The following is an 11,411-nucleotide window of genomic DNA, read 5'->3' as shown; positions in this document are numbered from 1 at the left end:
GGACTGGAGTAGCTTGAGTGATTTATCAAGTGAACCAGGATAAAATCCTTGTGTGCTTTTCTATCTCTTATCTTTAGCACTTAAGTTCTCGAAAGATTTGTCAAAATCTTTAAGGTGGAAGTTTTATACTGAAAACGTTATTCAAACCCCCCTTTCTACCGTTTTTCATACCTTCATTAGTAGTTTTAAACTTCGAAAATCTGGTTTTTACTTTACTGGAAACCCATAGGGTATCGGCAGTGGGGTTTGATTTAGCAGTACTAGGGTTTCTATGAGGACGCTTAGCAACCATTTTGAGGACCCTGAAATTAGAAAGTTCAAAATGGAGAGGAAGTGATTAAAATCGTTTGGTTTGACAAGGTTTGAGAAAAAACTTTAAGGGAGAACTTCAAAGTTTGTTTCTAGGGGGCAGAGAGGGATTCATGTGTGTTAAAAGAAGTAGAACTCAGAAATCTGAAAGGGAAAAATAGATGAAGGTGCATGAAAAGAAAGTGGAGAAGAGCATGGAACTTACCGGAGATGACAAGATCTGAGAATGCCTGGAGATGGTGGCACGAGTGTGAGGTGGAAAAGTGAAATCTCGATGCTAAAAGGCGGAATTTCGAGGGAATTGCAGATAAATTTTATAGCTTATATTTGGGAGTATGTTTGATAGTGATTGTGAATGAAAATGGTTGGGTTTATATAGGAAAAGAGGAGGGAAGATGAAAGGTTGAATTTCAAAAGAAGGAGATGCATGCTTTCACGCGAGCATTCATGACCATTCATTTTAACGTTTCAATTGGTAAGGACAAGTTGGTCTGAAACGTTTCACATTGAAAGGATATGTTGGTCCAGAGAATGAGACATTTGTGTCGAAGGGGTATGACTCTTCATATATTATTTTGATTCAAATTTATTTCTTGCTATTTTTCTTTGATGATCGCATCAATGGAGATTTAAAGTGTTTAATGACACTGTAGCACCAAGTTTCAAAATATATATAGTATCTTTGTTGATGTAATGATGGCAGATAAAGTAATGATGATTTTGAAACTTGACACGGTAAGGGCAGGTGAAATGACAGATGAGGTGATTCATTATCAAGTATACACGCAAAGGGAAAGAGATAAGAAGAAAAGTTAGGATGATTATTATGTGCATTATTTGAATTTCTAAGTGTTGGTGCCTGCGCGCCCATGTTATTTTTATATCGGGCGCATTAATTTATTGTGGGCTTAGTAAAGACACTTTCTTCTTATTCTAAGTCATAGTGTCTTGTGGGCTTGTGGTCTGATATTGGGCGCACCAATTTTACTAATATTGGGCTTACCAACATTATGTAACAAATGGGTCGGGTAACCCACGGTTCATTCGGACCAAAACCCAAGTTATAAATCTCAGGCACCACCCAAACGGTGAAAAACATATCATTTAACGTTTTTTTACTTGTCTTGTTACTCTCGCTTGCTCTCAAATTAGATAGTCTAAGTCTGTTGGTTCCATACCGGAACAACAATAATCTAACAACTCTTTTTTCTTTATATAAAGCAAGAACATAGATTAGACAAAGAGAAGATTATAAATTTTTAAAGGCTTAATTACAACTTTGGTCCCCGACGTTTAATAATTCTACGATTTTGGTCCCCCACCTAATTTAATTACATGGATGGTCCCCGACGTTGTAGGCTGCGTGCAACGTTAGTCCTACCGTTTATTTCTTAATGGATGAGGCTTACGTGGACGTCTAGTTGGAGAGAAAAAGGAGATCTGAGGAGAGAGGGGAGCACGTGAGTATCACGTGAACTCACGTGAACCTTATATGAACCCATTATACCCAAATCTGAAACCCTAGGGATCTAAATCGCGTTACCTTCTTCGTTCCAGGGAGGTCAGGGATTTGGGTATAATGGGTTCAAATAAGGGTCACGTGATACTCACGTGCTTCCCTCTCTCCTCATACCTCCTTTCTCTCTCCAACTGGACGTTCACGTAAGCCTCCTCCATTAAGAAATAAACGGTAGGACTAACGTTGCACACAGCCTACAACGTCGGGGACCATCCATGTAATTAAATTAGGTGGGAGACCAAAATCGTGGCATTGATAAACGTCGGGGACCAAAGTTGCAATTAAGCCATTTTTAAATGAAGCGTCTAATAGGAAAGTCACACCAATTCATAATGAAACTCTAGAACTTGACCTTTCAAGTTTGCGAATATTTTTATTAGGCATATATCCCACCCACACACCCATGTGAAGTTTGTTCAGTTGCCCATATATTTAGGTTTCTTCTAACCCAAAAACTAGAGGTCTCAATTCACTCATGGGATCTGGAACCACCAATTTTATGGCTGGGAATGAAACCAGCCACAACCCCAAAAAAGCAGTAGTATATGGAATCATGTGTGATCATGAAGACCTGTGTAGGTAGAGCAAGCAAATATTTTAATTTTGAATAAAAGAGAAAATAATCATTTAATAATGTTAAATATTAAACATTCTCACTAGATGTTTGGATCTATGATTAACAAACAAAAAACAAAAAACGCCCTACAAAACGGTAGGATAAAACACCTGATCAATTTTGAAAAAAATAAAACATGTATTGAATAATATAATATTTAAAATATCAGGAACTTCGAAATTATATATTTTAATACACATTTCGTACCTTTATTAGTAATATCTTAATTATTATTTTATTACGAGAAGAAGACTGGGAAATAACTAACCCTAGACTAGCACATTCAGGCACAGGTTGGAATAACAACAAACGGAGGTAGTCTCCAAATATGTGCTGAGTGTGATCCTTTCAAACTTGTCGAGTTAACATGTCTGCCGTATTGTTCATCTCCCTCGGAATTAAGCAATGCGAGCATCTCAGACTCGACCAAGCCAGGCTCAAACCCTTATAAGTTATTATAGCATCTCTAACCCAAAATTGCGACACATCCAAATTCCGATGAAAGGTGTCAACCAAATCTGAGCAATAATCAAATATATAGCCACCTTAATGATATGTGTTGAGAACACCTTTTTTTACGTCAAAAAAATAAATTATAATATTTGTTAATGATTGATTATTGGATCTCCTCCTCCCAATCTATATGTATTTTGCCTACTTCAGCTATCATCTTTGAAAACACTTATTAAAATGTGAATATATAAATATAAATACTAAATAGAAAAAGAAAATATTGAAAAGGATAAAGAACAGGGGCCAAAATAAAAGGACATCGAAATTCGTAGGCCAGCCTCAAAGGGTTTTCAGACAAATCTGCCTCAGATGAGAGCTTGCATTGTTATTATTGTTATTGACTTGAAAGGGTTATCAAAGGCACGTGTCGTTAAGATTTTCGATTTCTCCAACTAACAAACAAACAACCTGTCTGTCCTCAACCCTAGTGAGTTTGTGGATCACATTTTTTCATGATTTTAATATTGAGATATTGAGATAGAATTTGTAAGGAGTCACTACATCAGAAAGTAAACCCTTCTTTATCTTTCTTAAATTAATTAAATTAAATGTAGCAAGCAACAGCATCTAGATCATATCTCATTTGGATTTTTATTTTCTGTTTTGGGAAAGAAGCTCTTACAAGCTTGACTGATTCACCACCTTTTTTACTATTTTCTCTAATTATAAATAAAATCATTCGAACTCAGACTTTCTATCAATATTTGTTATATTTTGTAGGAGAACACAAAAACTTCTGGTGATAAGAATATGAGTGATTCAATTGGTAAGAATTGATTATTTAATTTCTTTCAAAAAATTGTGTGTTAAATTTTTATTGTCGATATGAGAATTATATTGACGAACAATTTATAAAACTTCTATAATTGAACGTGATTTAGAAAATATATTCCGACCTGTAATCATGATCGCAACCAATGTACTATTCATTAAAAAAAAGAAAGAGTGAGAAGCCAAAGTAGGACTTCAACGGAAATATAATAAATAAATAATTGAAGATTATGAAAAAGCTTATGATGAGGATAAGATATAATAATCAAGATTTTTTTTTTTGAAACTATAATAATCAAGATTGAAAAATTAAAAAATAAGAAATGCCGACGACGGAAGGGGGTTGGCGTTCACGGTAAAATAAGGGGGAAGTGGAAGCTGAGGTGGCCATAAAGCGCAGAGAAGGTATGGTGGGACCCACGAAAGATACTCCCACATCTCACACCAGATTAGGGCTGCCCTCCACTGGCTCCACAACCATATACATCTCTCTCTTGATTTTAGTGGTTCTGGATTTCTTAACTTTTTATATTTTTCACATTAACATCATGTAAACTAAAAATGAGTTGAATATAATTATAATGGATATCCGGCTAACTTTTATTATCTACTCATATATAATAAAAATTAAATTTAAAATAACATTAATATTATTTTTATTATGATTATTATCTTTGTAAATGGATGATAGTGATACTGTATCTGGATTCTTCTTTCTCGATCCTTTTTCTTAACGTTAATAGGCAAGTTCCAGAATATCCTACGAATCGTTTGCATCTCACGCTCCAGGCCAGCTACATGCAAATTAAAATATATTATTAGACCATATACAATGGTTTTCAACCCTGAACACCACTTTTTTTCTTCCCAATATTCCACATCTTCTTCTCTCTTCAATTCAACACTCATTCAACTTTTACCCATTCCAATAGTTTTTCATTCAACACCCTACTCCACCACTCACTCTACCCCACCACTTTTTTATTTCATATTTTTTATGGTAATTGTTAGAATCAATTTCTAAACAAAGGCTAATAGAAAGATAATAAGATGGTGAGAAAGATAATAAGATAGTGAAAAACTTGGATTTTTTTTTCTGTGTCCAAATCTAACAAACCAAGTCTCTATTTATAGAGGAAAAAAATCATGAATTTTGGTTAAAATAATTTTCGGGAATTTTTTTTCCAATGAAATAATTGAGTTCAAAATATTAAGAAGATAAAAATTCAGCGACCCAATCAAGAATCGCCACGTGTCAGCAGCAATCCACCCACTCACTTCCTCTCTCCGCTTCGGGCCCACTCTCAACATGTTGAGTTTACTCAACACCTCTCTTCTCTCTCCTCAAACTCAACACACCCCTAAACACCACTACACTACCCACTCAACACTAAACACCCCACTCAACTCACCCATTGTAAATGATCACCATTGTAAATGGTCTTACATACATTGAATCCCATTACAAAAACAAAAAGTGCAAATAAAAGCTTTGTTTTTAAGAGAATAAGGGCCCTAAAATATAAATGAATTTGGGCGTATAGATAAGTTTTGTTTGAGAGATGTGACAAAAATGTTTTTTATTTATTTATAAACATCTGGTACCGGCGTACCACTTTGAATGCAGTTAGAATTGGAATTTGGTCACAGTTAAGGCTCGATCTCCAGAGTGTATTGTGTGGGAATTGAACCCTAGAGTTCTTCCCATACACTCAACCTGCTTTGTTAACTGAGCTACCCCGCTTGGGTAAATAAAATGTTTTATTTAGTTTAAATAGTTTAAATAGTGATGTGATTTATCTCTGAAAATTTGTTACTAAACACATTGTCTCATTTATTTATTGATTCAAATCAATGTGAGCTCATTAAAAGCATTATCTTCACTTTCAATTTAGTGCATATTAATGTCAAACCATGTCTAGATAGGTTTTTTTTATAAGCAAATGTTAGTTGTTAGTAATTTCTAATAATTAAATTAGTAATGTTTAGGGTTCGAACCCTGTATCCTTCACCTCCCAAATTATTATGTCATCTAACTCTTACCACTTGAGTTAACCTTCTAACTAGGTGATCATGAGTGAAGAAGAAGAAGCAAAGGAAGGTAAAATCTAATTTATCACTGAAATAAAGTTTTGGTCCCAAAAACATTACCAAGTTTGGTTCTTCTTATGATATGCCATCCATACCTTTGATGTCTAATGCGTGTGTAATTCACTTTATATTATAAATTTAGGCTTAATTGCACTTTTGGTCCCCCAACTATTGTCTTCCTGCGAAAATCGTCCCTAAACTTCAAAATTAGCAAAACACGTCCTCCAACTATACACCCGGTTGCAAAATTGGTTTTCCGTTAACTTCCGTCAAAAAACTAACAGAATATTCCGTTAAAAATGAATTAAAAAATAAAAGAAAAATTCTTCTTCTTCCTGTTCCAGCATCACCTTCTTCTTTCTGTTCCAACTTCTTCAATTGGGCCATGCTCTCTTCTTCTTCGTTACACCGCCAAGCTCCTGTTATGCCGGTGATGGCGGCGTTTTCCAAGCTCCTGTTTCGCCGCCATCACTGACCGCTTTCCACCATCAACTCGCCTTCTTCCTTCGATTTCGATCTGAGCTCGCCTTCTCCTTATGGAAGTTGGGGTTTTCGTTCGGTATGGATTTGGGGTTTTTGAGATTCAAACCTCACCCTCATCACCTGCAAAATCTCATATCTGAATCGTTGGGCTGGTAGCGAGATTGGTGCCTTTGTGAGGGGTGGGTTTCAGGGGTGGGTTGCGGGTGAGGTTTCAGGGGTGGGTTGCGGGTGACGGTGGGGATGGGGTTGGGTTGCAGGTGAGGTGCGGTGGGTTGCGATGGGTTTTGGGTGGGGATGGGTTTCATGGGTAGGTTGCAGGTGAAAGAGGGGACGACAGAGACAGAGGGAGGAAAAGGGACAAGGATGGGATAGAATCGATGGTGATTTTTTATTTTATTTTCCAGCAATATGTTAAGTTTTGGACGGAAGTTAAAGGAAAACCAATTTTGCAACCGGGTGTATAGTTGGAGGACGTGTTTTGCTAATTTTAAAGTTTGGGGACGATTTTCGCAGGAAGGTAATAGTTGGGGGACCAAAAGTGCAATTAAGCATAAATTTATAATGCGAGAATAGTAGGTAGTGCTAAACTGCTAATAATGATTTAATATTTTAACTAGTTAGTAACATTTTATTTAAAAAAATCTTACAACTCAAACCCTAAGTCAAACACTGAGATTCACGTGGTACAATCGCGCGTGAAAATCAAACAAAACAACAAGTCAAAAAAAGACACACTAAAAAACAGGAAAATAAAATATCTTAAATTAATAAAAATCTTATCAATTATCTTCTCCTCCTCATCACAAATTAAAATCTTTCCACCACAAATTTTCCTTTCCACCAAATTTTCCCCTTTTCGCCTCCACACGCATCACAACAACGCGACACGTGTCCTCACTCCAGAACCATTCTCAGCCACAAGACTTTAAACACTTCTCGAACCCTCTGCGGAAATTCCATTTCTTTTTTATTTTTATCCATAAACGTTTCCTTTTATCTGACGTGTCAAGCTCTCCTTTTTTCTCGCTGTTTTTTCATTTTTCTTTAAATTTGTTTTATTTTTTAATTTATAATCTCTCTCTCGTTCTCTTCTTCTCCCCCTTCCTCTCTCTGCTCTCACCTTCTCATTTTCTCTCGCTCTCTCTGATTTTCTCGGAAAATTTCAATTTTCCGGGAAAGTTCATCTTTCACCAGAAAAGCTAGAATCGCCAAATCGGTTGCCATTTCAAGGAAATCCAAGGTATGTACATGTTACATATTGTTCTCAAATCTCAATTTGTGCTTGCTTGTTACTGTTTTTGGCATTGAAAATCTGGTTGATCTGGTTTTGGCAATAGCACTTGGAGTTTTCTATTTTTGATTTTTTTTAGAAGTTTATCTGAGCTGAGAAACTGTGGAGATTGTGAAGAAATGCTATGTGATCTTGCTTTGTTTTTTTTTTTTTTTGGCTGAAATGTTCACTTTGTTTTGGTTTGGTTTGATTGTGACAGCTGTTGTTGCTGGGTTGGTCTCTGTGAAGCTTTGTGAGATTTCTGTGGCTGGATTGGCTCTGATTTGGCTTGACTGCAATGGAGATGAAGGTATTGGAAGGACCAGTTCACAACTGGTCCTTTTTTAGAATACCCCCCTTGATCCTTTCTTCTGATTTTTGCACTGCATGGAGAGTTGAATGGTTAGAATCAGTGAATTAAGGTTGATTCTTTTCTTTCATTTTTTCTGTTAGTCTTCTATTTGTGAAGATATCACTCTTAGAATCTTAGAATTGTATGGTCCATGTGTGTAAAGGGTATTTCAGTTTCAGAGGGATGCTAAAGGGGTTGTATGGAGACAGTTTCATATAAGTATTGAATAGTTAACCTCTGAAAGAACAATCTGGCATGGTATCTGAGTTATAACTTAATTAGAATCAATAGTAAAGTGTCTACTCTACCATTCTGGTTAAAGTGTTTTTTTTCTAGTTTTGTGCATCAATAGTAATACCATGCCTAATCAGGTCATCTTAATTCACACTTGTAGTACTGCTATGAGATGTTATCCCCATGTGCTGAAAGGGTGTATTTCATTGGTGGCATAAAAAATACAGAAAACTAGCACTATTTTTAAGGCCTATTCCCCTAGAAAATTTTGGACGGAAGTTACAAAGGAGGGGAGAGAATGTTATGACAGCATCAGTTAATTTTATTGGTGTGTGACATTATGGACTTGATGGAATAGCAATAGATATTTTCCTTGGTTAATGATTTTGAGTTTATGAGTATAGTTGAATGGGTTAGCATGTGTGATTTGAAAGGGATGACAACTAAGCTCTTGTAGGCTCTAATCTATACGGCATGCTGCTGCTTGGTTGGAAGCGGGTTTCATCCATTCTTCCTCTCTTCCGGAGACTTTTCTCCTCTTTTGATGGATTTCAATATGAATTCATCCAGTGACTACTTCTTAAAAAGAAATAATGTCCCCTAGGAACTGAGATATATTCTAGTGAGCATCAATTTCTTTCTTGATGAAATTAGTCCCCATCCCCTCTCTTTCTTTTATTTGGATAACAGTTATCAATTCATCTGCTGCTCTTGAATGTAGGATCAAGTTGAAGGCCCACGGTCTACCATATATGGCACAGCTAGTAACTTCCCTTCCAATGGTGGAACGCAATCTGATAATGTTGCAAAGTTGCCAGATACACCTGCTGGAAATAGCCTTGCTCCCAAGGTTGCTTTACTTTTCATATCAATATGTTGTTTCCCTTTTCATGGATCCCCTTCTGTTCCAGTTTTACTTTTGGTTGCTGGAACTGACTTTATTTCAATTTTCAACAGGCGAGGAAACCCTATACCATTACTAAACAAAGGGAGAAATGGACAGAGGAAGAGCATCAAAAGTTCCTTGAAGCTTTGAAATTGTATGGTCGTGGCTGGCGTCAAATTGAAGGTAAACTTATGTCCTGATTTGATTAAAGCAATCTAAAGTAAATGATATTTTTTATGTGCCTTCAAGTCAATAAAGTCAATTTATCTTAATGCAGAGCATATAGGTAGCAAAACTGCTGTTCAGATTCGAAGCCATGCTCAGAAGTTTTTCTCTAAGGTCAATATTAGTAGCAGTATTATTTTCAGTTGATAATTCCTACTGATATGGAGTATAAAAACATAGAATTGGGATTTGATTGGTCTATTGATCTGTGTGTTCTACAAAGGAGACGATTTTGTTCATTGGCAACTTAATAGCATAACAAAATGGAAAATGCATTGTTCCAGTTCAATTTTCTCATGCATTGTCTCTACTTGGTTTCAGGTTGTGCGAGAATCTGATGGAAGTGCTGAAAGTTCTATTCAGCCTATTGCAATACCTCCTCCTCGGCCGAAGAGGAAGCCTCTCCATCCATATCCCCGGAAATCAGCTGATTCTTTCAAAGGACAGACCGTTCCAAATGAACCAGAAAAATCTCCATCTGCAAACTTGTCAGGTGGAGAGAAAGAGACCCAATCTCCAACCTCTGTGCTATCTGCCTTTGGTTCTGAAGCATTTGGGTCCGCATTTTCTGAGCAGACTAATAGATGTCTTTCACCAAATTCTTGCACAACTGATATCCATTCAATGAGCTTGTCACCTGCTGAAAAGGATAATGATTGCATGACATCGAAACCAGCTGAGGTGGAAGAGAAAGGATCTCTAGCTTCAGTCAATTTAACCACTGGTTTGAACCCACTCATGTGCATGGTACGATAAGCTTCATCTACATGATTTTTTTTTGAAATGAATCATCTACATGATTTTGCTTCTGAATTAAATTGATAGTTTATAGAACACTGTTGTGGTTAAGGTTTTACTGACTCATAAACACTCTGGTTTTATCACAGAAGTCCGAGATTGGTGCTGAGGAAACTGAAGGTCTCAAAGAAGATGCTACCAATATGCCACCCATCTCTAGTAGTATCAAGCTTTTTGGAAGAACAGTCTCTATGGTTGGTAATCTAATGTCAATGAAGGTAGATGATGAGAATATCAAGCCAGAAACTATTGAAATGGATGATGTTGAGAATGTAAAGGTTGGCCAAGTAGGGGCATCTGAGCCACTAGATACACAATTATCACTAGGCCTGTCTTGCGGTAAACTGACCAGCATAGAACACCCGAAGGAGAACCTGTGCTCGAGTGAAGATGATCCTGATTCATCTTTACCATCATTGAGTTTGTACCAAGGCCTTTCTGCATTCAACCTCAGGCCATGCAATCATGAAATCTTAAATCCTATGCCTCTTAGGCCGTGTTTGAAGGTAAGAGCAAGAGAGGAGGAAAGTTCTTGCACTGGTTCCAATACTGAATCAGTTGGAAAGAATTCTGATACTGTTGATTCTAAACTTCAAAAGTATCATGAGGATGGAGTAGCACCCCAGAAGTCTGGAAGGGGGTTTGTACCATATAAAAGATGTTTAGCTGAAAGAGATGCAAATTCTTTAATTGTTGGCTTGGAAGAGAGGGAGGGACAACGAGCTCGGTTGTGCTCATAAATATTACACAGCATGTTTGGAAATCCTTCTACAATTGATTCTACAGCTAATTTGAGGAAAAGCTTCTGTGAGACAGTAGCTTCTGACTGAGTGTCAAAATTGATTTCGAGGAAAAAGAAGCATGTTCATAACCTTGCATGTTTACACGATTCCTGGTGTTTAGGAGAAAAGAAAGAAAAAAAGAGATGGTGAGCACAACCGAGCTGATTTAGGTAGCTGTGATCTAATTGTCTATTTGACAAGTATCTGATTTCCGATTCTTTTTCCAAGGTCTCCACCCAATCTTTGTAATCTTTTCCACATGAATACACTTTGGTCTCCAATAATTTAAGGGCTGTTGGCATTGTTTTGCTGTATCATTTTACAGTTTAACCAATTGGGGAAACATACCAGCTTTTCTATTTTTATTCATTTTCCATTCTTGGCACACGTCCTTTACAGTTTGCATGATTGGATCCAGTGATGAAGGTATATAGAGGAAGCAAGGACAAGCACCGCATGTCACTGAACATCACATATTTTGTTTTTTCAGTCATAACAGTTGGATCTGGAAATGTAGTGACATGACAGTGTGTTGATCTCAAAGAGTTCCATGTGCTTGTTA

General features: G+C 36.7%; 1 protein-coding gene across 1 annotated transcript; it reads left to right on the top strand.

The window, feature by feature from the left end:
- Nucleotides 1-7,383: 7,383 nt before the first annotated feature.
- LOC130738654 (protein REVEILLE 7-like) lies at nucleotides 7,384-11,166 on the top strand. The gene is made up of 7 exons (XM_057590745.1): nucleotides 7,384-7,542; nucleotides 7,793-7,882; nucleotides 8,880-9,008; nucleotides 9,116-9,227; nucleotides 9,322-9,383; nucleotides 9,591-10,016; nucleotides 10,157-11,166. The coding sequence occupies exons 2-7, from the start codon at nucleotides 7,871-7,873 to the stop codon at nucleotides 10,805-10,807; spliced, it is 1,392 nt and encodes a 463-aa protein (XP_057446728.1). The 5' UTR covers nucleotides 7,384-7,542; nucleotides 7,793-7,870; the 3' UTR covers nucleotides 10,808-11,166.
- The last annotated feature ends 245 nt before the right edge of the window (nucleotides 11,167-11,411 follow it).

Source organism: Lotus japonicus, chromosome 2 (genome assembly GCF_012489685.1).
Source record: "Lotus japonicus ecotype B-129 chromosome 2, LjGifu_v1.2".
Taxonomy (NCBI): domain Eukaryota; kingdom Viridiplantae; phylum Streptophyta; class Magnoliopsida; order Fabales; family Fabaceae; genus Lotus; species Lotus japonicus.
This window is presented reverse-complemented; position numbering and strand designations above follow the sequence as displayed.